The 26660-nt window shown below is 37.2% G+C and overlaps 1 protein-coding gene across 2 annotated transcripts in view; it reads right to left on the bottom strand.

The window, feature by feature from the left end:
• LOC104432588 (probable WRKY transcription factor 62) overlaps window positions 1-20523 on the bottom strand; it is a 42985-nt gene extending 22462 nt beyond the window's left edge. For both annotated transcript variants that reach the window (XM_018871761.2, XM_018871767.2), the window contains exons 1-2: window positions 20185-20523; window positions 19741-20067 (exon numbers count right to left, since the gene is read on the bottom strand). In XM_018871761.2, coding sequence (XP_018727306.2) covers window positions 19741-20067; window positions 20185-20492 — 635 coding nt within the window. In that variant the 5' untranslated portion in view covers window positions 20493-20523. The remainder of the gene's footprint in view (window positions 1-19740; window positions 20068-20184) is intronic.
• Window positions 20524-26660: the final 6137 nt, after the last annotated feature.

Below are 26660 nucleotides of genomic sequence, written 5' to 3'. Positions count from 1 at the left end.
AATTAGTCTTTTAGTGGGTTTTCCTTAAGATATGTGAAAATCCCTTGAAAGGAAAAAAAACAAAAAAAAATAAAAAAAAAAACATAAAGAAGAAGAAAAAGAAGAAAAGAAGAAGGAAATCGTGTAAAGGTCCTTGGAGATAAATGTCAAATTATTGTTCGTACGTTTCCTTTATTCCAATTAAGCCCTTATAGTGCATGGATTGCTATTTCCTTAGTCTAGTTAGAATTGAATTTTAAGACTTTGATTGGTATAAAATGCTACATAAATGTTTTACCTAAAATTCAAATAAGATTAGGTATCAAAAGGATATTAACTAGTATAATAAAGTCCCAAATTCAAATTGCGAATAAAATATTTTTCCCAATAATTTATTTGGGTTTTTAATCGATTCGCCACAAATTAATTAGTGGGGACTCTAAAAATGAAAATGACTTGCATTAAGAGCGCATGACAACATTTATGTTTATATTTATTTTTTTCTCCAAACAGGTTTGAAACATAAATCCGTTTGTAATGCAATTTATTTTTCTATTCCTGAATGATTATTTCAGAAATAAGATTGGAAGATAAATTAGAAGTTAAAATTTTTAGCTTTTCTATTTTTAGAACAAAAATGAGAAATCAAAATTTTCCTCATCATTCACTCTCGTCACCGCCCGTCACCCACTCGCCGCCCGTTGGATGCCGGACGCCCACCAGACATCGGCCGCTGGATGTCCATTGGTCGTTGGCCGCTCATCGCCAATCGTTGGATGCCGAAGGCTCACCACCAATTATCGGATATCCGCCGTCGACCGTCCGCCGCTGGATGTCCACCGCCTACCACCTGTTGCTAGACTCCGGCCACTGGCCACCCGTCGCCAGACTCCAGATGTTGAACATCGAATGTCGAACTCCGAATGTTGGACACCGGTTGCTGGTTATTGGACTACGTGCCGACTTTGACCTCGCCGCCCGTTGGTCACTCGATTTGGCCACCCACCGTCGGTCACCGGATGCTGAATGCCGATCGCTGGACGTCGAACTTCGGCTACTGAACGCCGATTGTTACCTCTCCTAGAAATAAAATTTTATTATGTTATCAAACAAATTTATTTCAGAAATAAATATTTTGAATCGTTATCAAATGAGTTTCTTTACTCAGAAACTCGTCAATGGAATAGAAATTAAGAAATTAATTTTTGATTAGAAATTGATTTCTGTTTTAGAAATTTTGTGATGTGCGCCCTAAGGCGATGAAACAATGCCAAATAGACTTGTTAACTAAGATGGAGTATCGCCGGCTGCCGGCTGTACGGTAGTTCCCGAGTCATAAAAAAAAAAAACGAAGATGAAAGTAGATGAAAATAATTAATAAGTATTAAAATATATTTCAAATTTAAAAAACATCAAACAAATACTGTGCAAATTAAATTGAGTAATTTTGGCTAACGTCTTTGACTTTGTTATCCGTGCATTGATTACTATGCACGTGTCTCGTTCAAGAATGAAGATTGTCGTCAAAAGGAACCGTGCAGCCGGAAGAGGGAAAGTCCAAAATTACTGCCTCCATTTAATGCAAATAGAAGCTCTCTGTCTTTTGTTTTATTCGGCTGAAGTGTGAAGGGAACATAGCCCTCAGGTTGGACTTCTTCAAGAAAGCTTGGGAGTTAGCGTGCATGAAGAAAATTGCAATGTGGGCATTCATTGCAAGGGTCAAAGAAAGAGGAAATGAGGGTTTATACGTCCATTCCCTTCTTCTTAATGCATGAACATGCATGCATGTCCATGAATTATGGTGGGCTTGCTTTGTCTTTTCCTTCGTACGTAGAAGACTTCCTCGTGCTGAAATAATGAAGACTCTCCTCTATGTTACAAAAGAGAGTACGAGACGTCGGACAAGAATTGCGCGCCAAGTTCTTTGCTGGCCGAGAAGGCACCAAGTTATTTCGGTGACCGAGAGAGAGAGAGCTTTGAGATTGTAGAAGGGTGCGGAGAGTTCTTCTCGTGAGAGATTTGCACTTTGTAATTATGCAACCAGTTAAATTCTTGTGAATAGAATTTGTTTAATCCTTGAGTAAAATTTCATTAAGAATTGCGAGCAACTAGACATTGTGAGTTATTGTATATAATTGAGGCCTAAAAAAAATACTGAGTGAGTGTTTGAGTGCTTGAGTAATTCTAATCTCCGTATAGTGGAATTTCGTGCTACTCTCTCCATGGACGTATGTTCCAATATTCGAATCAAATTACGTAAATTCGGTGCCCGGTTTCCTTTCCTTCCTTCCGATTAATTTTATCCAATTCGCTTATCTATATTTACAATAATGATAATAGAGAAGGATTATGGATGATCGAGAAGAACGGGGGACAACGAACATGGAGGTAGCTGAAAGAAAACATCATTGTGATGCTAGGAAAGCTCCCAATTAAGAGAGAAGCTCTTATAGAGGAGAAAGAACGCTACCTATGCCTACCTTCCGAACAAAAAAACTTGATACCTCATTCTTTTTAGAATATAAACACTGGCTAGAAAGTTAATATACAAAGAAGTCTCGAACCTTTCAAAAAAGATATAATTAAGTTCTACAAATGTAATCAAGTGTTTTGTTAATTCCGTGTTAACAAAAAAAAAACCTTTTTATTACTTTTTAGGATAGGTGCCACATGGAAAAAGAAAAAAAAAAATAAAAGAACAAGGATTTAAAAAAAAACAGGCTAAAATTTTTAAAAAAGGGCTAAAAATATAAAGCCACTCTCTCGGCCACCAGCCACCACCGCCCAGGGCCATGGCCACTCCAGTTTCACTAAGCTCGTAGCCATAGCTGTCGTGGGGTGCTTGAGTCATCAAGCTTGGCTATGACTACTCGAGATTGATTGAACTTGCCACTATTAATATCTGACTGAGCATCAATGGGCCTACTTTTCGAACTTTCGATGGCCTCACTTCGCCATCTCTCTTCGACTCCCGTGTTTACTCTTAGATCTCCCACCACAAGTAGGGTGAGTTCCCGGTTCCTTGTTCCGGTTCCTTATAGGTTCCAGTGGAACCTAGAACCTACCCTCCGAGTTCTTTATTTTTGGAACCACGGGAACCTATCCGTCAGAATAAACAACTGAACCTACCCGTCACAGTTCCTGGTCGGTTCGAGTTCCAACAAGTTTTTTTTTTTTTTTTTCATTTTTAGTTTTAAAAAAATGGAAATGAATGCAGCAATAATAAACAAACTTGTCATTCATCAAAGAGAATATAACACGAACACAATCTATAATACTCATAAACGTTTAATATTCTAGAATGTGAACTATTTCTCTTTTGCAAAGTCCAGTGGTTCACTTTACAAAGCCCAGCCTTACCTCAGCAACAACCCTGCACCAAAATAAAGCCATATCCCTCATTGTTTTACAGCTTCCAATGACTTTAGCAACTTTAGTAACAAAGCTTTCAAGTGGAACTGCATGAATATCTCTCGGCAATGTTGCAGTAGTGGTTTCGAACCGTAATCGATCTTTCTTCCGAGAAACTTTCCTCCGCAAATATCTTGCAAATATTACAACATAAGTGAAAGATCATCATAGGATAATTTTAAAAAGAATCGATAAATTTTTTTATAATGTATGAGTATTATTTCATGGACTAGTAAATTTGATAATCTGATTATTGACGCCGGGTGGTGGTTTACCGGGGTTTGCATTAAACAACAAACTAATCAAAGAATAGAGCTTCACTTCATCTGGAAACTTGGATATGTTATCTTCCTTTTCATGAAGCACAAGCGACCTCACAAAGCGAGAGAGACTTAGTCCCGCCCTTTCCTATGATGATCTTTTGCTGGTGTAATAGTAGATATTTAGACAACAAGAACACAGCTTAAAATTAATCAATCTGCTGTCCTGAATTGACATTTTCTATTGGCCATTCAAGGACATCTCGATGCACCATGTTTATACATGTAATCGAGTTGTCACATCGATGACTTCTAAGACATCTATGACTGATGATAATATGAGCTAGTAGCAACCAATGAGTTAGCCAGCAGGTCACCAAACTCAATTACTATAACACATGCAGAAAATAAACATTTTGAGTGTGTAAAAGAGTAAAAAGCACCAAAAAAAAAAAAAACTCTCACCCTTGATTCATAATGATTCTTCTCATTCACTATGTACAGGTTTTCGTCGAAAATTGGGAAGGACATCTTCGAATTCTCATATTTCTCGGTGTCATCGGCTCCTTTTCTCCCTATTCTCATGTTTTTCAATCTGTCTTGCCAATCCTGCTTTGTCCCTAACATTATTGGCGATGGTCTCCACCTCAAGTTCTTTGACTCATGGTATCCCAGATTGACATAACAGAAAACACCAGCTTACGTCAATAGAGAACATAGAGGATAGTGTTTAAGGATTTTTTTTTCAAACGGGAAACAAAATACCGGGCTTGAGAGCTTCCCTCCTGTTGAACAGGAAAACCAATATGAGCATCTCATCACGTGAATAACATAAGATGAATTAAACATTAAAAGTGTGAAGGAGGAGAAACCTTAGATGCTAGTATTCTAGGAGCTGAAAATCGTGATTCCGTGAGTTCTTAAACCAAAGTTTGGCAAGCCACTAAAGTTGCTGCACTTTTCCCTCGTCACAAGCAAGTTCGGCACCCTATTCATCAATCGATGGGAAAGTTGTTAACAAGCCAATTAGAGAAGAAAGGCTGCAAGAGTGACATATGATAGTGGGAATTCCAGAATGTGCAGTGGATTAGATATATGATAGTGTTAACAAGCCAATGTGCATTCCTTTCCTGGAGGAGATCCTACCTTGAATTCATATGGCTAATAATGCCAAGTAAGCTTGCACATTAGCAAACCATTTGTCCAGATAAGGCACAAGTCAAAAATGAGGCAAATTTCTGTGTAACAAAAAGAAAATGAAATGAAAAAAGAAAATCCAAAGTATAAGACCTAAGCAATGATGCGATTTCTAGCTAAAAGCTTAGATTCTCGACTTGATATAGCCGTAATACCACCATAAATACAGTCAAAATGCACCTATAACAGAGGATTGAACATAGAACGTTACCAGTTCATATATTGCTCAAGGAAATAAAAATAGAAAACCAACATCAACAAACCTGGATTGTCGATCCTTTTGTAGCTATTGGACCCTTTCTCTCAATGATATCAAAGCATTTCACTCCATCAGCTGTTGCAAGTATTGGAATTGCTTATTAAAACAAAACAGATAGGATGTTAAAATGTGACTTCCTCTCGTGAAACACAAGAGAACCCTTTTCCCCCAGAGATATGGCAGCTTAGATTTCAATTCTTTTCTGCTCTATATAGGGAATAGGAATTACGTTTGAGCAGCGAGGCGATTGAGGGGTGACGGCGTCTAGCAGCGGTGTCGAGGGAGGTCCGGCAACGGCGAGCAAGCGGTGATGGCAGCACGACGACGACGAAGGCACGAGTCTCATGGCACCAACGGCACAGCGAAGACGGCAGCGGTCGCGGCTCAACCCACAGCCAAGGGGGGAAGAGCTCGATTCAAGTGGAGGTGGTGACGGTTTGGAGCAATGATGACCCGGATGGCCGAGCGAGCGGCGACAAGAGGTGGTGATGGTGGTTTGGGGATGGCGGCGGTGCCTCATGGTGGCGCGGACGACGCGACAGCTCGTGAAGCTTAATGGCGAGACAGCTCGTCGGATGAGTGGTGGGTGGTGGGGGTTCGGTGGCCACGAGGTGGTGGTGAGTAGGGTGTGGGGTGACGGTGTGGTGGTGGGTGAAGCCGGCAGCCAGCAAGAGGAAGGAAGAAGAAGAAGAAGAAGAAGAAGAGAAGAAGAAGGGGGTTTCAAACGAAAGAGGGGAAAGAGGGGAGAGAGAGAGAGAGAGCGAGAGAGAGAGTTGGGGGGAAAAGAAAAGTTTGGGGGTAGGAAGTGACGTGAGGAGGAAAAAAAGGGGAGAGAAAAGAGAGAGAGAGAGAAAAAGAAAGAAAGAAAGGGAAAGGGGGAAGAATGAACAGAAGGGGGGAAATCAGGGGGGATTAGGGGTTTTTTTAAAAAAAAATTGGCCGGTTCGGTTCCCATAGGAACCAAAACTGGAACCAAGAACCGCCGGTTCCCGAGAAAAAGAGAACAGGAACCGGAACTAGTCCCCCTTAGAACCGGAACCAAATCGGAACCTCCGGTTCGGTTCTCGGTCCCGGTTCTACCCGGGAACCACACTCACCCCTAACCACAAGCTAAAAAGCTTCCTCTTAAATCGTCTTCTCGCAAAGGTCGCAAATCTATCATCTTCTGTTTGGCTCATAGTTTCAAGCTCACATTATTGTGCTAGTACTTGTGATCATAGAAAACAAGTCCGATCGGGGGTTTGTTAATGCGATTGATGATTGAGATTCTCTTAGCATTTTGTTTTTCCTGAAATTTTCCCCTTTTGATTTTGTTTTTGGTTTTTCTTCAAAGAATATGAGAACATATAGATTGGAGTTGATGAGAGATAAATGCGAAAATCACACAAATGATCCATAAACTTTGAACTAATATATAATATGGCCCTTAAATTTATAATTTGTTTAATGCAATCAATGACATTTAATATAATTTGCAATGTAATCTCTAAACTTTTAAATCATTCAATTTGATTAATTAAATTTTCACGTGGTTTAAGAACCAAATTGAATTTCAACAAAAAAAAAACAGAAATCAAATCGAACATTTATCAAAAAATTAAAATTTCAATAATTTTGTATTTGGTTAAAATCTTGGCTAATTTGTCGAAGTGGGGTAGCTCGAGGAAACCATAGATCATGGGACAAAGAGTTTCTACCTCACTTTGAAAGTATTACGACTTTCAAAAAAAAAAAAAAAAAATACAGGAAAATGTATCTTTGTTTCATTCAAAGTTTTCAAAGTGCTGGGTTTTTAGAGACTCCGAGGTTTCGAGTCTAGAGACTCCGAGGTTTCACATAGCATTTAACAATCAAACCAAAAATAAAAACACGCCTCATCTTCATCCGCAACTAATGGGGACGGGCATTCAAAATACTCCCCACTCCTTTCTTGAAGTTCTCTCCTCGGTCTCTCTCCGTTTTTTTTTTTTTTTTTTTTTTTTCTGTTTTTGTTCTTCTGGCTTCCCACTAGTTCCCCGTCCACACTCAACTACTCCCTGTTTTCTTTTTTAATTCTTTTCATTTCCCACTTTTTCTTTTACCAATCCAATGTTCTCTGATGCAAATGACAGCACATGCAGAGAAACGAGAGGAGAAACATCGCTTGGCAGGAGGGCGGGGAGGGGGACAAGAATGCATAAAAAGCACACTCCACTTACTTGAGAATAACAAAATAATCGACTGGACAGCAATGAAATCATCTTCGTGATTAAAGAAATGAAATATTCGTATATTTAAATGGAAGTAGCTGGTCGCCTAGGTGGAAGGAAACTGAAGGGGAAAAGACGAGAGACTACGCGCACTTCAGCCGGCCAAAACTGGATGGAGACACTCTCTACTTGCTTCCAATTTATGGGGGTAAGATGGGAAAAGTCCTCCAGTCCCAGCCTGAAGCAAGTATCTTTGCCAATGAACGACAAAAATATTCAGATGGTAGAGTTCTCTCAACAACATGAACGAACACTAATCACCAAAATTGCTCATAACATTGCATTGGCAAAAGCAAAGAGTAAGCGAGACAACAAAGTGAGCTTGACCGAGCATTAATGAGTGAGGACCGCTGAGCACATCATAAAATTCCAAATCAAGGCAGATGAAAAAGCCGAAGCAAGCGTATGCATGAGCAAGCAATAAAGTGAACCCAGTTTAGTACCCATGGCATGGGAACGCACACTTGCCGAGCTAATGCGGTGATGAACCTAAACTCGACACAAGAGCGAGAGCGTGGTAAATATCTTGACACGACACTTAAAAGTTCTCGGCCTAGAAAGGAAACCTCCATTCCAAAACAAGAGGTTGGCCTCATTGAGCATATATGTATAGCATCAAAGGCATACCAATCATCGTAATAGGCTTGAGTGAACAATGAGCCAGAGTATGAATTCACAAGGCTCGGAAGGGTGAGACGAACTTGTGAACTGCGACTTTAAACGCCAGCTCCATGCTCGGTTGCACAATGGAGGAGTAAAAAAAGTTGATAAATGAAGCACAAGTCCTATCCTTTTCTTTTTTGTCACTATAAGTCCTATCTTGAATGAGGCAAAATTGTCAAAAAGTCCTAAAGTTATTGCACTTTCGCTAATTGAATCATAAACTTTTTAATTTTGATAATTGAGTCATAAATCTTTTACATTTTGCTAATTTAGTCATACGACCAATTTTGGTTAGAAATCACTCACATGAATGCTAGTCATCCTATATGATACTGCTAGTGATGACGTTAAATTTTTTAATATTATTTTAATTATTGAACTTTTTATTATTTTTCCTTTCTTCTTTTTTTCCTTTTTCTCTCAACCATCGTCATGCCTTGTCAATGGTCAATGGAGGTCACTGAGACTTAGGCGAGGGCAGCCCTCGCTTGGGTTGGCAAGGGTAGTTTGGCAATGGCCAATGAAGGGGAAAAGGTAAAAAGGAAAAAATAAAAAAAAAAGAAGAAGAGAAAAGAATAAGAAAAAATAAAAAATTCAAAAAAAAATATTGTAATATTATTAAAAATTATCAAAGTCATGTTGGATATATTATTAATATAGTCCAAAAATAATATGTTCACATACAAGCCCAATAGATAAAAGCATGGTTATTTGGGTCCATATGGGCTAAAGCCCAATAACGTGCATATAAAAACTCTAGGTTTCCTATATTTGGAGGTAACATAACGTCGCGTTCCAAACTTGACGTCTCTTGGTGTAATACTTCAAGCAACTATCTTTTCTCTCTCAAACCTATTACCTCCAACAATCTTGAAGTATTATGTTCGTGTGTCGGATTTGAGCGAGTAAAGTGTCTTCTTGAAGATTTCGTCAAGACGAACTCGCGGCTGTAATTTACTTTCGATTTCGACGGTGATATCGGCCGGGATCTGAGTTTGAAGATTCGGGTGACCGAAATCTTTGATTCAAAAAACCCAAAAAAATTATAGCCAATTTTAAAGGGTGAAACCACTTGGGCTTTGATCTACTCGTCTATACGAACGTTTTGAGTGGTTACTCGCGTCAATCGGAGGTCGGACGGAGAAGTTATGGCACCGAAGTTTCCATTTAAATTTCTAGCGAATTTCGGGGACGAAATTTCTAGCGAATTTCGGGGGGCAAAATTTTTCAGCGAGTTTCAGCGACAAAGGCAGTCCATCCTAAGGTTTTTGGGCGCTCCATATCCGTTTTTGGGGTTTGTTTTGGCAAATTCCATCCCTACAGAGTGGTTTGATCAAGGTTAGGGGAGTTATTCAACTTTGTTGCTCTGAGGACTTCAAGGTGCACTCTTTCTAACACTTTGCTTTGATTAAAATGGCAAAGCGTAGTTCCTATGATATTATAAAGTTGCAATCTTTTTGATGTTACTGAATTTCATGGCTGGAAATTACATGTTCAATTTGGCATGAAAGAACGTGACATATTCTATCTTGTATTGAGCGATTTTGCATCTACCACTGAAGATGTGAATGAATATCAATGGAACAAAGATGAGGATTTTTGTAAAGATTACTTGTTGAACTCTCTAAATCCTAATGGGCTATGACTTATAGTGAGTATAAGACGGCGAAAGAGATATGGGATCACTTGAACGCTCGTTCCAAAAATAAGATGGGCTATCTAAAACTCTCCTAGCGGAGAAATTCTTTGACTTTAAATTCACTATGAATTCAAGCATCACCTCTCAGTTAGTTGAATTTGAGAACATGAGAAACAAGCTGAAAGATGATAATTATGATATGTCCAATAATCTCTTCGTCGGTCTTGTGTTGAGCAACCGCCAACCGAATGGAGTTCTTTCAAGACCGAAATGCAGGCCCGAAGGTACAAATGGGACTAGATGAATTAAAGAGGTATATTCACATTGAGGATCAAAATATCACTAGGAAGAGTTTGGAACAAGTGGGACAACAAAAGTCAGTTGCCAACTTAGTTTCACACTCCAATAAACCTCAGAAAAAGTCCAAGTCACCAAAAGGTGAATCCTCTTTATAGTTAGAGGCCAAAAAGACTATCTTCAAAAAGAAGAAGAAGGGCAAGTGCCATAATTGTGGAAAGTGGGGTCACTAGGCAACAGAGTGTAAGTTGCCGAAGAAGCCAAATAATGACACACCACATAATGAGGCGAATATGCTAATTAGAGGATCTGAGCCTCGAGCCTTCATTGGAATGATGAAGAATGGAAAGGCCAGCGTCTCTTCTGAGTGGTGGTTGGATAGTGGCGCTACTTGTCATACTACAAATGACAAGAAATTACTCACTGATGTCACAGAACTAAAAGATACTATGGAAAGTTGCAATGGTGGTGAGGCAAAGGTGACTCATGCGGGAACTGCAAATTTGGTGCTTTCTTCAGGTAAATTACCAACTCTGAAACATGTTAGAGTAGTACCTTTACTTAAGAAGAATTTGATATCTATGAGTTTACTTGATAAAGCTGGTATGTCTTTTTCAACTATGAATGATAGAGTAACTTTATCTGTTAACTCATATTATTTTGGTTGTGCCTTCATGGTTAATGATATGTATAGGTTGAGTTTAAATGCTGATAGCATAAACCATGTGAATTCTACTTTGATTGATCCAAAGTTGCTACACAATAGACTTGGACATGTGAATTACAGGAAAATGCAACATTTAGCTAAAACTCATAACATTCCATTAGATACTTCTATTCGATTTGATAAGTGTGAAGTGTGTGCACATGCTAAAATCACTAGAAAACCCTTTAAATTGGTTTCTAAATGCACACAACTTCTTGAGCTAATACATTATGACATTTGTGATTTTAGAAATTACATTACTAAAGGTGGTCGGAAGTATCTAATAACATTCATAAATGATTTTTCTAGATATTGTCATGTCTATTTGTTGAAATCGAAAGATGAGGCTTTTGAAAAATTTAAGATTTTCAAGTCTAGAGTACAAAATCAACTCAACTTGAAAATTAAGAGGTTTAGGAGTGATGGAGGAGGAGAATATACTATGTCAAGGTTCAAGGAATTTTGTGCTTCAGAAGGTATAATACTTGAAACTACTGCTCCTTATTCACCCCAATCAAATGGTGTTGCAGAGCGTAAGAATAGAACGTTAACTGAAATGTTAAACTCTATGTTACTTACATAGTGGCATGCCTTCCTCTTCGGGGAGAAGCAGATTCTAACTGCAAATCACATCTTGAACAGGTTGTCGCACTCTAAGTTGTCCATGACACCTTATGAGATATGGCATAAGCGCCCTTGTAGATATGATATTCTTAAGACTTAGGGTTGTATTGCTTATGTAAGTATACCAGATCCTAAGAAACCTAAGGTGGGATCTAGAACTATTACTTGTGTATATCTAGGTAGTGCATAAGATAGCGCTGCAAATAGGTTTTTAGATCTATCTACTAACATAGTGATAGAATCTAGAGATGCAGTGTTCTTTGAAAACAAGTTTATCAGAGATCAAGGCTTGAATGTTTCTGGATCTACATATATGATTTCAGAATCTCTTGTAGAATCTGAAATAGGCCCTTCTGACACTAATTCCACACAGTTGGCTATTGAACCAATTCCAAGAAGAGTATCTACAAGAGAGAATTCCCAAAAGTTTTGGTGAGGACTTTGTTGTTACCATCTTGAGGATGATCCATTCTCCTATCGGGGAAGCAATGAGATCTAGGGAATCTCTACTGTAGGCGAAGCCATAGATGATGAAATGAGCTCTCTGCTGCAGAATCACACTTGGCAGCTAGTAAATTTGCCAAAATGGGCTAAAGCTATAGGCTGTAAATGGGTGTTGAAGAAGAAACTGAATAGTGATGGATCAATAGCCAGATACAAAGCACGTTTAGTAGCTAAATGCTATAAACAACGAGTGGAATAGACTATTTGATGTCTATTCACCTATGTGTCATCTATCAACTATAAGAATTCTTCTTGCTTTGGCATCTATTGAACACTTTGTAGTGCATCAAATGGATGTAAAAATAGCTTTCTTAAATGGGGATTTAAATGAGGAAGTTTACATGGAACAACCGGAAGGATATGTTATGAAAGGTCTTGAGGACAAAGTTTGTAAATTAAATAAATCCTTATATGGTCTTAAACAAGCACCTAAGATGTGGCATCTTAAATTTGATGAAGTGGTAAAGAGTTATGGCTTCGAGTCTAGTTATTCGGATAAATGCCTTTACCATCATTCTATGTCAAATAAGATAGTCATCATTTGCTTGTATGTTGATGACATGTTAATTCTTGGTTCCAATCATTCGTAGTGAGTGACGTGAAAGCTACTTTAGCTAAAGAATTTGACATGAAAGATCTTGGTATTGCTAATATCATTCTTGGCATGAAAGTAAGCTTTGAACGGCAAGTCATCTCCCTTAGCCAGACTCATTATATTGAGCAGCTACTTTCTACTTGGGGATACGATAAGTGTAAATCGAGTGAGATACCATGTGATTATAATAATAGAGGCGAGTCCTAATGAAGGGACCAGCGTGGATCGAGTTAAAGTACTCGGCAACCGATTGGTAGTCTCATGTATGCTATGAGTTGCACTAGACCTGATATAGCCTTTACAGTTGGCATGCTGAGTCGTTTTACTAGTAATCCTAGTAAAGAGCATTGGGATGCCCTCAATAGGTTAATGAGATACCTTAAAGGTACTAAAGATTATGCTCTTTATTATTCTGGTTATCCTCCAATTGTTGATGGATATTCTGATGCCTCATGGTGCTCAGATATTGGAAATAGTAAGTCTATTAGTGGGTATGTATTTACTTTGGGTGGAGCTGCTATTACTTGAAATCAAACGACAGACTTGTATTGCATTGTCGTCTATGGAATCGGAACTTTTTGCTTTAGCCTCAGCCGGTGAAGAGGCAGAGTGGATAAAGAATCTGATTATGGATATTCCTTTGACTCGGCTAAAGATTCATTCTTTAAGCCTATTCTGTGATAATCGAGCAGCTGTCCAAGTTGTCAAGAATTCTCTCTTTAATTCAAAGAGAAGACATGTGAGGAGCGAGACATGCGTTGTTGAATTATCTGAGAGAACAAGGGGTTATCACCTTGATCGATGTGAGATCGAAGGATAACATAGCCGATACTCTCACTAAAGGTATGCATAAAGATCGATTATTCAAAACAGTGGGGAACTGGGGTTAAAGACTATATAGGCAAGTCTTAACTACCATTTACTTACCTTCTAATTGTGTGTTTTGAATTATCAAAGCTTTCTTTATTGGTTACAATGATAAGCACAGTTTATATGTTTCATCGATGTTCATAGTTGCTGACTAATTTGAAGATGGTGAGTTGTCTCATTCCAAATTTGATGAAGATGACTTTAACCTAATTCAAATGTTCTATCTGGGAAAATTGTGTCATTCAAACTTGATGATACAATTCAACTAGATTGGACTATCCTTTTGGTTAAATGGTCTCATTCCAAACTTGATGCTAGATTATTTGACTTTAATGAATCAGTAATTGTGACATTCCAAATTGAAACATAGAAACAATTGTTTACATAAGAAGCCTATTAAGTTGATGGCTCTTTGTAAATCACATTGTTTAGGTCTTGTTCATAATTTATGAAACTGGCTTGATGCTTATGACATGATATTATGATGCTTTATGACATCAATATATGTTCTTCTCCGCTTGATGGAATGGTGCTAAGTTTTTATTCAATTGATTGAATTCATGATAATATGAAATACATATTTGACATTCTACGGGGGGATGGCAGAGATGGAGGAGAGCTTAATGAGTGGGATCTGACCAGATGACCTACTTTGATGAATGAATATATATCACTTAGAGTGTGTGGGGACTTGACAATTTACCTGCTATTGCCTATTTTGATAAAGTCCATTTACTTGAGACTTGTATTTTGCTATTTCTATTTTGTGGACATTATTATGCTTGTTTCTTATATTTGTAAGGCCTTAGACTATTTTGACTGGCCTACTTATACTTGATTAATATGCATATATTGGTTGTGAACCGAATCGAGATTTATTTTGGGATTTGGATTTTTAATCTTAGAACAGATTCATGATAAGAATGATTCACTTATTTAGTTTGCACATGATGATTTAGTTTAATACTTTCATGCTGGAATACTCTTTGACCGATCCGAGTTGATTGTCTTGGACTGAATGTGGATGATTCATGTTTATATGAACATTACACTAACTACCTTGTTGGATTGTGCTGTATGGTGAACATAGGAGGAGATTGTTGGATATATTATTAATATAGTCCAAAAATAATATGTTCACATACAAGCCCAATAGGTAAAAACATGGTTATTTGGGTCCATATGGGCCGAAGCCCAATAACGTGCATATAAAAACTCTAGGGTTTCCTACGCGGAGACAGTAACATGGCTGATGAGCGTTCCAAACTTGACGTCTTTTGGTGTAATACTTCAAGCAACTATCTTTTCTCTCTCAAACCTATTACCTCCAACAAGTCACTCCCAGCAATGCTTGATGAAAGACTTCCCCTTGAGCTCATCATAATATTATGAGCTGTTGAAGAAGGTGGGATTGTAGGCTGGGAGTGTGGAGGTCTTCCCGCGCCATGGAAGAAGAAGGCAATTGAGCATGAGGTGAAGGCTTCGTTGAAGTAGAGTCGTGGATGGAAGCATCTATTGTGATGATCGGATTGCACAAACAAACCAAAGCTACAAAGAAGAAGAGCCCTAACTGACGCTTAGCTCTACATGATTCTCTCACTTCCATTTCCTTCTCCCTCTCTCTATTTTTGAGCAAAAAGAACTTTGCAGGTGAACTAACCGAAACGGCGAGATGCTTCCATTTTCTATTTTAATTTCTAAAAAATAGGAATTTCTACTTTTCCAATAAGTGCCTTTATGTAGCCGGCCTACATTCTATGTTGGATTTTGGATAACAATTAGGAAAAAAGCCACTAAAAATAATGAACTATACTTACAGTAACATATTTACTTTGAATTTTTTTTTGTGACATTAATAATCTCAAGTTATGCCCACAATGACACATTTATCTTATTTGTTTCTTGTGATATAAAATTCCAAACTTATATTTATGTGACACATTTACCTTTTATCAATGGTCCATCGATGAAGTCAAAACAATGTTACTTTTGTTTCACTTAGCCATGTGGACGCCATGTCAATGTTGTTTGCTTTTCGACGTACATGTAGGCAAATTTTTAACGATTCTCATTGACAAAACCTTGATAGAGGGTAAATGTAACACACATGTATAAGTTTGGAATTTTTTATGTTATAGAAAAATTTATGATAGATATGTCGTGATGGGCATAGTTTGGGGTTTTTGATAATTTTTTCCCTAAAAAAATGGTTATTAATTGAGGCAGATTACGAATTTTCGTGGTAAATTACTCCTTCTAAAGAAAGTTGTAGAAGAATATTTTACAGCTAAATTTACTATTAATGAGATCAACTATGGGTGTCAAATGAAATTTACCATTGTTTAGATAATTTACTGGTAATAGGAAAAGAAAAATATTGTTAACTTCATTAGATGACTTTCTTATTATTATTTTTTTTTGTGGACTATTACGAATTATCGGATCTATAGAACTTACGATGACAAAAAGAAAATTACGTTCTGATAAATAAAAGTTACAAAATGATATGTGATAGGTTAATTGATATTAATTTAAAAATCACAAAGTTCATGGAAAGCCTAGGCCACCATCAATTAGGAGGAGTCGTTACCCTTTTTTCTCTTACCCTACTGTGCAGAAGTATCCTTCAAATGATATCTCTGATTCCGCATTTATGAAAGTAGATCTTTTGACAAAGCCTAATTTCGATAAGAAAAAATATGAATTTAAAAAAACACATCATTGTTCAGCTGACTTTTAATATAGAAAAACGTAATGTCTTACGATGATGAACATGAACTTGACATGGGTTTACGATCTGAAGTTGACACGTGAGAGTATATTTTAAGCCCAGTTAATATGATGCATTCAGCGATTTTCACCTATAATATGCGGAAATTTGTCACTCAACTAATGGGGGATTTACTAGAATGTGAAATCCTATTATTAATTCGATAATCGCATAATTGGGATTTTGGTACATCGATATGGACACTCTTGTCACCAACTACTTAGGTATCGCTAAACTTGCACATTCCTTCAATTTAACATTTGTGAGGTTGGAATTAGCACTATAATAGGAATTAGTTGTATGATTCTATCATGTTCGGTTTAGTCAAATCTGAAGCAGCAACATTTGATTTTAGCATCTATGTTTGCACTGAGTTCGGTGAGAACATTCGCATTAATTTTTTACTGCAAAATCAACCTAGCTAGCGTGAGACATTGGAGACAGGGCAAGCATTGTGATTTCTGACCTTTCTTTCTACAGTGCAAATCCAACCATGTGCATTCTTCAGGTGAGTCGACCCACCAAAACCTGATCGGTCAAGCATTGTGATTCCAGGTATTTTTCGCCAAATTAAATGGACTGGAGCTGGAATCTTAGAAGCAGAAAGAACGATAAATTGCTTTGTAGGAGGTTGTTCATTTCTGGCTTGCAGTTTTGTGATGATCATAGTGAATCCAAATCTCACCTATTTTAAAGTGCGGTTGTTCTCATTGGATTTGGTTACGCATTTTGCAAATGAAATTCATTCATTGAAGCATTGGTAATTGATATGTCGAACTATCTTGGTTGAAGCAGACCCTAAGAGAAGGGATTTTCGTTGGTTTTTCTTGAAGCTACTTTGGAGGCGTCGCATTAATCAGTGGAGGCCAGAACTCAAGCTGCTTTCAGTCTCTGCCTCTCGTTGATGCTGTGATTCAAACTGCGAGATTCACAGTCAATAACCGCTTCAAAGGATGTTGGGACCATCAAGGAGAATCACCTTTGAGTTGCATTTGAAATTACGTGCTATGGAGAAGTCACTTATGAACCTCTAGATCAATGTTGTCCATTATGCAGCAGCAATTGTTGATGATTTAGATTTTAAGAGGGTGTGCATTTGTTGGATATGTAACATTCTAGTATATTTTGATCATAGAATATGAACTTTTTGCTTCTTGGTCCTTGATGTAATCAGTTCGTGTTGATCAATATAAAGTCAATTTACTACGGAATAAATTTTCATTTGCAGATAATTAGTGATGTTTACCATGTAAATCTGAGTTGATTGCAATTATGATTGCACCTTCTTTTCAAGTGATGTCCCTCAAATTAGGAGGTGAGGGGTTCAAATCCCCACCTTCTTTCGTAAGTTTTCGAATGAAGCCCTGCAAGAGGCAGGGCACAAGTCTATGAGTGAGTGTAGAGTAGGAATGTAGGACCTCAAAAAAAAAAAATTGAGAGAATCTTTACAGGATATAAAAAAAAAGCCCGTAATTACAAAATATTTTTCGACAAAAGAAGGCTGGCTCACAAGAATAGGAATCATTTTCATTACACTAGCAATTATATGGCTCCTTTTGCTCCTAAATAAACCACGGCAAAGGATTAGTAGTTTCAAGGAAATTCATTCTACCAAAACACCTCCCATATTAATCAAGAAACCTCCACCAAATTCAACATAGAAATTCATAATCTAACAGATCATGAAACTCAGACCCCACAACCATATCAAAGCTATGAGACCCTAAGCATCACATCCCCTTGATCTGAGGACACAGTTTAGATCTCCTCAACAGAAGCATAATAATTAGATGATGCGGAGCGTAATAATCCAATGATGTGGATTGATTGTTGTTCTTTCTACTGTCATCATGGCCATGGCCATGGCCGTGGGATTCAGATCATGCCCACTGGGCAACTTTTGCTCATGATTCACAATAGAAAGTTGAAGAAGGTAGGGTTGGTGTTGTCGTCGTCTTGTTTAATGATGCTAGTGTTGAAACTTTGGGGGACGGAGGAGCCCATAGGGCTTGGTGAGTTCAGGATGAGTGAGGGGGATTTGAGGATGAAGTTCTCATAGATAGGGTAAACAGTTCCAGTTTTCGTATAAGTTCCATTCAGATTATGGAACTTACCCGTTGGAACAAGTTTATCATTTTTTGGAACTTAGAATGTACCTTACATATCCTGTAACTTGGAATCTATCTTGTCACAGATTCCATGATTGGTCTAAGGTCTACTAGGTTCCATGTGTATTATCAATTAAATGATTGGAGTATTACTACTTGTTGCTACAATCAATTGACCACAAATTATATTTAGATAGATGAAAACTATAAAACATTAATAGAATAAAAGTCTCAGTTGTAAAATGGAAGCTCAAACTAGTGATTTTAGATTACACACTCATCATTGGATGTTATGAAATATCGTAGGATCACGCAAAGACATTAATAAAGAAAAATACAAAAACTTATTCAAGGTTTCACTTATTTAGAATCTGGAACCTATCCATCGAAACAGGTTTTCCAAGTTCTCTAATTTTTAGAATTTGAAACCTACCGTACATACCTTAGAATCTAAAACTGGATAGGTTCCCACTGGTCCGATTTTTAGGTTCCAAGTTTCAAGTTCTACCCTAATACCATGTTTACCCCTACTTGCAAGTGTGGTGGCCTTGGCATATAGTCCTGTAGATGGGTGGGTCATCCTTTATCTTTTGGACCTGCTTGGTTGCTTGACACCCCTGGTCGAATTTGTGAGAGCATCCGTAGTAGTTCCTACAAACACAGCTTTAATCACAAGCAATAACACATTTTCCTTAATTGTTCATCATGAGAGAAGCATAAATAATTTAGCCAGGTCGATAGATGGATGTGTTTTTTATTGTGAGATTTTTGTGGACCACTACTAACTATTTCAAAAGCTTAAGTTATTAAATGTATGATTGATTTGAAGCCATGATTTTTTGTAAAGATTCCCACATATTATTTGTTTTAGACATCAAGCAATAATAGAGTTCTTTCTACTTCATAAATTATTTTTCTCCTATATATGAGAGACTAATGAAAATGGATAAATTATTTGTGAAGTACCTTGGGAACTCCGACTTGAGAATCGCTTCTTGAGCATATTTCCTCCATGAGTACCCGTCGTAGACAAATTCATGGTCATCCAATCTTGTCCATGTATTCAAGTCCCTCTACGAAAAAAATGGGTAATTCCCAATTCATGTTAGAATTATTAAGATTTATGTATAAATCTGAACAAAAAACAGAACAAATAAAATATATATGAAAAATTAATGAAAATGGATGCATCATTTGTGAGGTACCTAGGTAACTCGAACTTGAAAATCAAATTCTAGTCCAGTCTTGTCTATCTATCTAAAGTCTTTCTGAGCAAAAATGAGTAATTTTACTTCTTCTTTTTTTGTTAGAATTATTTAGAAGAATATAGATAATTTAGCTCCATGTAAAACCTCTTTCATCCTATGCTTGTGTAAAATTTATTTTATCCGGGTTATCCGTTTATATCCAACTTAATTATATTTTAAGGAGATAGCAAACACAAAATAGGATAAATTTTGATTTTATTAAACTATTAAACGTTGAAGGGAGATCTTCACACTGTCATTTTCAAACATGCGATTTCTTCCCAAAAAGAAGCTTTATAATTATTTTTTTAATTGCGTGAAACAAAGTCAAAAGTAAAAAATAGAAAAAAATAAATAAAGACCTTAATTGCCTCGGGACCGGGGTACTAGTGCTCTCCTCATCAGAGTCCTCGAACCTGACACAGGATTTGGTTGGGACCTGCGAGACCTCGTCGGACTCGGCCATCCCCAATAAGGATAGGCTGTTGGCGAACGACTCCTTGAGGTCTTCGAGCAGATCTTCTGCAGACGAGGGCAGCTGTATGTTATTGCCAGCTTGGGACTGAGCGCTGAACAGATCTAGGAGCGTCGTTACGGACTTCTGGGCTCGGAGGATCTCCTCGATCATGCGCTTGCGGCTTGTGGAAAGGTTCTGAGGCCAAGCGAAACGCTCCATTGATGTAAATACACTTGCCAAAAAGAAACTTACATATGTTATTATAATTGCGGGAAACTTCATTTAAATAGATAAATTACTTTTCAGACAAAGTCAAAAGTAAAAAGACGCGAATTTTGGCCTTGCGTACCTTGGGATCGGAGGCTTGATGCTTTCACTTCCCTCCGAGATCTCGGACCTGACACAGGCGTTGGTCGGGAGCTGCAAGACCTCGTCGGACTCGGCGCTCATCGATTCAGATATGGAGTTGCCGAACGACCTGAGGACGTTGAAGAACAGATCTTCAGCGAACAGGGGCTGCCCTGTGTTATTGCCAGTTTGAGAGTGAGCGTCGAAAAGATCTCTGAGCTTCTTCGTGGGATTCTGGTCATGGAGGAGATCCTGGATCGCGTGCTTGCGGCTTGAGGAGAGGTTCTCAGGCCAAGCGAAACGCTCCATCGATGAGACAGGTGTTGGGCTTTGCTGGGCGACGAGGGAGAAAAACGAAAGAGAGAGAGCGAGAGAGGCTTTTTGACGAGGACAAAAGTGCTCCGGGCCGTGCGGAAAAGAGGCAAGGAAGATTGGGGGGAGGGTTGTGCGAAAATTCCGCGTCTCCTGGGATCTAGAAAACAATGAATATCTTGTCTTATCAGTACTATCATATATCGATGGGAGCGGATGGTTTAATTTTCTCAAATGTCATTATGTATGTGACTCAAAATTATAATTATGAAGCCTAAGGAGATCGTTACATAACATTTGTTATTTTGCTTTATTAATGTTGTTAGAAATAATTGCAAAATAATTAAGCGACTTCCCAATTTATTTGATCAAGTCCCAAATCTTCCTTAGAACGTGCAATCGAATCTTAAATTTCTAATTAACTCTTAATCCTTTATTGAAAAATTACAATTAAGTCCAAAAATTTAAATTGAAAAGTAAAAAATTCCTTAATGACACATGGGCAATTTCGAGTATTTCACTTTAAGGACTTCGATGGCATTCTCGTGTGTGTGTGTGTGTGTGTGTGTGTGTGTGTGTAAATCATAGAACCTAAGAAATCAAACGTGTTCACCATTTCAGCATAACTTCCCAGAAACCAACAAAGACGGTTCATCCATTGGGACACCAGCAAACTTCCAAGGCAACAAGACGAGACCACCAAAATCTCTTGGAGCTGAATCGCAGCCAGAGTAGAGAATGGAAAATCCGTACCTGATGAAGGACTTCCCCTTGGGGCTGGTCGTGGCATTAGGAGCTATCAAAAGAAGGTGGGATCGCAGACCTCGGAGCACGGAGGCCTTCACTGCCTGCATGGAAGAAGAAGGTGTTGGAGCGGGAGGTGAAAGTTTCGTTGAAGTAGCCGTGGACGGAAGAATCGATGGTGACGATCGAATCGCAGAAGCAAACTAGAGCTACCAAGAAAAAGAAGAAAAGCCCTAACCGGCACTTGGCTCTGCAGGATTCTCTCTCTCTCTCTATATATATATATATATGTGTGTGTGTGTGTGAACAAAATGAGCCTTGACAAGTGAACTAACCACGGAACTGAGATGCATCCTTTTTCTTATTTTAATTTCTGAAAAAGAAGGGAGTTCCTACTTTCCCAATGAGTGAAGAATATTTTACTACTAGTAACATAAAAATTTTGTTATCAACTTAGGTAGATTTTTCATTTTCATGGAAAATTACGAACCATGTGATTGAAAGAATTTACGACTATCTAAGGAAAACTATGCCAATGTCAAATAAAAGTTACGATCCATTAGGTAATTTATTAATTAATTGAAAAAGATACATACTACAAACTTAGGTAGCTTGTTAGTTTTTTTGGACCATTACAAATCATAGAATCTATATTATCTGCGACGACAAAAGAAAAATTATATTCTATAAAGAAGGTTACAAAATAATACATGACGGATAAGTTGCTGTTATGAACAAAAATTATGAATTTTAAAGGAAGATTACTGTCAATTAGCCAAAAACATTCTCCTTTTTTTCTTATGTGACCATATAGTAGGACCTCGAAAACATATTTGTAGTTTTGCACTAAGATTAAAAATAATCATGTTAGGTTACAAAGTTATTTCTCCAAATGATATCAGTTTTTTCTAGCATGTTTATGAAAATAGATTTTAATGTTTTAATACAATATGAGTCTAAGAAACATCTTTTTCTGGCATGATTTAATGATAATTATAATTTTTGGAGATGATGATGTGACGTTGATTTATAATTTGAATTTGCTATAGGAAAGTAAATTCTGACCCTTGTTAATATGATGCATTCAGAGATTTTAACACTCATAATATGTTGAAATGGGGAATACATATAATATGACATACTTCTTATTGGTTTGATAATTGCATAACAGGGACTTCTGCACATTGACATTGACACTCTTCTGATCTTGTTTTTACCTTTGCGTTGAATGGAAGCCCACGAGATGAGTCAACGATGGGCTTTGACTAGAGATCCACGTCCGACAAGAAAACATAGCTTAGCCCGTGTTGGATTTTTAACTCTAATTTTGATATTATAACTTCTAATTTTGGATGCTACTAGAAGAAGTTGCTAGTCTGAATTGCACGCCCAAACCACCATTCGACTTGAAAGCAACCTTGGAGAGACAGCACAAGCTTGGTGGACAAACAACACCAATTATGCAGACGTCATTATTTTCACAGTTCTTCACTTATAGAACATTCCCTTTTTTTTCCCTTTCCCTTTTAATGAATCAGCCACTTAGTGATGATTCTTAAACCAAAATTATACTCGCACGCGAAAATCACCATACCATGATGGCTCAAAATCTAGACAAATAACAAGTTTTCTCCTACTTAACAACTTAAAAACAACACAAAATCCACTTGGCAAAAAGTCAGAATGACACACAAAATCATATGCAAAATTATAAGCGAGAGAGAGAGCCAATTGGAATCCAAAAAAAGGAAAGAAAAAGAAGAAAACGCCAAATACCAATATCCGAATCCGCCGTCAAATTCGATCTTGAAGAAGAAGAATAAGAAGAACTCTTGATCATCGTGCTGTCTCAAACTCATGATTCGCTCAGCTCGCTTAGTCGAGAGAATAAAAAATTTAAAAGAGATGAAAGTGGATTGGGAGTAAACCCCATTAATTATTTCTAATTTAAGATCGGTAAATATTGTATTTTAAGTACTTTCCTATTTTAACTTTTAAAAGAAAATCCCAGAAAATGTTGACATTGCATCAATTCCATGTCTTGTCACCACTTGCCACATCATCTTTAGAATAGTTCATATTAATTTTACTTGTCATTAAAATCAAGTCATCTCAAACTAAAATCAAGTCATCTCAAATCATTAATTCAATAATTCGTGCATATTAAACTTGGGTTAAAATTGCATATAGAAAAACATAAAAAATATTTAGTTTGAGATTGCATGATTATTTAGAACTTAATGTTTAGTTTAAGCTATGCATGCTACTCTTTTTTTTCCTTTTTTTTTCTTTTTTAATCAACATCTTTTGTATATTAGGAAATTCATCATAGTAAAGTTGTGCTTTGTTCTTGGCAATTTTTATTTGTTGCTTTGGTTTATCAAGTGCTAGATCCTTGATTGTGCACCCTAGTGGTTAGCCTTAAAATTAATCAAGATTGCCAACAAAATATTTTTGAAAATAACAGGATAAAGGTACTATACCAAAAATGGAGTTAGATTAATCTAATGTAATTAAGTTTCCCAAACCCATTGTATCTCTAGTTCATACATAGGGTCTAATCAACCTACCAATAATTTATTAGTGCTGACTCCTAATTAAATTAATTCACATGTTAAATTGATTAAATTAAAACCCAAAAGTTTCCATATTACGTCCTTGCGCTTGGCAACCCATTAACTTTCCTATTGGTGACTTATCTCTTGGAAGGTCCTCCTAAGTCTAATATATACTGATAGTATGTTAAACGAATGTTGCCAAAATAAGAAAATAATATATTCCCCTTCTCTATAAGTCGAAACGACATTGTAACCTAGATAATCAGGATAATGCATCAATGACTCTTGATTATTCGTGTAGCATGTGCATTTAATCAATTATCAATAAAAACTTATTATCCACTATCATGCGTTTTTATTCTTTCAAAGAGAAAGTTTGCCCATGAAATTTCATTTGTTACTCTTTAATACAGTTCGGCCCAAGCAATCATAGGAATCATAGGTAATGCCAATTATACTAAAAATTAGTTTACAAAATTAGTTTAATACTCTAAGTGAGAGATTGGAGAGCGAAGTCTCTTTCTAAATGTCATTTCTCTATAATATAGTTACAGGTTTGGTGATTGTTAACGGAGGTTAAAAATAGATAACTACAGTAGAAATTGTGTGAAATGAGACTTAGATATATTTAAAATGTATTATTTAATACATGGGTAATTTAGAAATACATCTATTTTCTTTCTTTATTAAAGTAATATTAGAATAAGTGGAGAAATAAATGTATAGATATGATTTTCTTTTTCCTGTTTTCCTCCAAAAATTTTCGGAAAAGAAAATACCGTTGTTTAAAATTTGAAAAATACATAATTATTGCACTTTTAAAGATTTTTTTATCAGACACTTTTAAAGGTTTCATGCATGTGATTTTAACTAAATAAAAAGTTTTCAATCTACAAATCTTAGGAAAAAGTAAAATATGTGTAATTTAACAACATATGGGGGATGACTATTGGAGTCTTGATTTTTGGTAATATTAATAAAAGGAAAAAAAAAAGAAAGAAGAAGAAAAAAAACTAAAACACCCTTTTTACATGTATTTTGAGTAAATTTGGTCCATGATATATTGTTTCCCCATTTGTAGCTCTACGTCCCTCCAACGGACCGTGGCTGTGAGGAGCGATGGCAAGGGGGAAAGGCGGCGACTTTCCTTGATGGGCCGGTGCAGCCGCCTCTGCCGGTGGCCTCGCTGGATGGGAAAGTAATGGGGAATGTTGGGTTGAAGGACAATGGGGGCACTAGAGGCGGTTTGGAGAGGCGAGTCGAGCGGAGATGGACCGAAAGGGCGCTAGGAAGCTCGAAAATTGAGGTAAATTTGATAGATATGGTTGATTAACTTTATAACCATTTTCTAAGGCTTGGAGTAATTAGTTTACCTCAGCTGAATGGGTTCTTGGATATCAGTTGTGCTAGAATGGTTAGCTTTGTTGTGTTTGACCAAATGCAGCACCTTGTGTCCATAGTTGAGTTCCGGAGGAAGGGAGGTAGGGAGGGAGGGTAGTAGTGTTTGAGGAATAGGATAAATATTTTTCAAGATAAATCGGGCATACTCTGTTTTGACACCATGCTTGTTCCTTAGAGTGTATATAGCTGTTCTAGGTTGGTTGTTGCTTCTTGCAATTGTATAATAATGTTCTACGCACCTGTTTGCAGGATGGAAATTTTGTCATGTGTAATTACCTACCCAAGTAAACATAGCATGAGATGTAGTTTGGAATAGGCAGGCTCATTTACTTGTGTAACTTCCGATTCATCGACCAGTCAAACCCTCCTAGGGGAGATATTATGCTCCTCTGTATCCAGCGAGACTTTCAAACACTAATAGATGATGTAAAAAGTGTGAAAAGTGAGATGTCACGGGATCTCCTCTTTGTTTTGCTACAATTCAAGAAGCATCTTGTCCAATCGAGGTGTTTATTAGTCTTTTAAATGGACTTGGCAATTTAGCAATTATGAGACTTATCAAGCTACTTAGGGAAAACTACCCTCAAATCCTCTTACAGAAATTAGCAAGTTAGTAGGAATCCCAAAAGTATTTTAGGAGAATTATGGGGTTCTTTGGAATTTGTCAAAGTGTGGGGGGCAAGATAAGCATCTCAAATGCAGCTCAAATGGCAACTACCGATCCGTGGCTCAATCTATTTGAGATGAACATGCAATGTGTTGCTTAATACTCGACATTTCTCATTTGATTATTTATTATGATTTTTGTTTGCATTAATAGTTGGAAGAATGTGTCTATTATTTTGGATGATGATGTTGTTTTAGGTGAGGTTCACAGTGGAAGTGTACTTTTCCAACTTTTGGATGTGCAATTGCCACAAAATCTCATGTCTATTTGTATATGTAGTGTTGTATTAGGTTAAGCATTTGACATTTAGGAATTAAATTCCTTGAAATTCTTATATACGAAGATCTAGCAATTGTTGTTAACCTAAATAGAAGTCTTTTGGTAGCTAGTTGATCATCAATATAATGTGGGGCTGCTTCATTCGACAAAAGGAGTGGAACTGAAGTTTGAAGAGTTAGGTCAAGCATTATCGAAGTGCGACAGCTTATCCAACGAGAACAATCAGCACATCCGATTGCAATGTTTGAAGCTAAGAAGAAAGAGGAAAATCTGAGGAAAGCTTTGGCTTTTGAAAGGTAGTGCGTGGCAAAGGTATGCTACTTTTTGCTGATGTCGCGACCTCTCTTTTTTTCAGCGCCCGTAATCGGGTACAGGCGCCTAAGGAGGCTAATAGCTCGGCTAAAATTAGTTATGCCCGGACTCTCCCAAGTCCACCAATTCACGACTTTAATAGTCTAATTTTTTAACCTGTAAGTCAATTAAAATGGAGTTACCACTAATCGATTTGAGATTGGT

The sequence above is a fragment of the Eucalyptus grandis genome, chromosome 1 (genome assembly GCF_016545825.1).
Source record: "Eucalyptus grandis isolate ANBG69807.140 chromosome 1, ASM1654582v1, whole genome shotgun sequence".
Classification (NCBI taxonomy): domain Eukaryota; kingdom Viridiplantae; phylum Streptophyta; class Magnoliopsida; order Myrtales; family Myrtaceae; genus Eucalyptus; species Eucalyptus grandis.
Note: the sequence above shows the minus strand (reverse complement) of the source record. Positions and strands in the feature narration are given on the sequence as shown.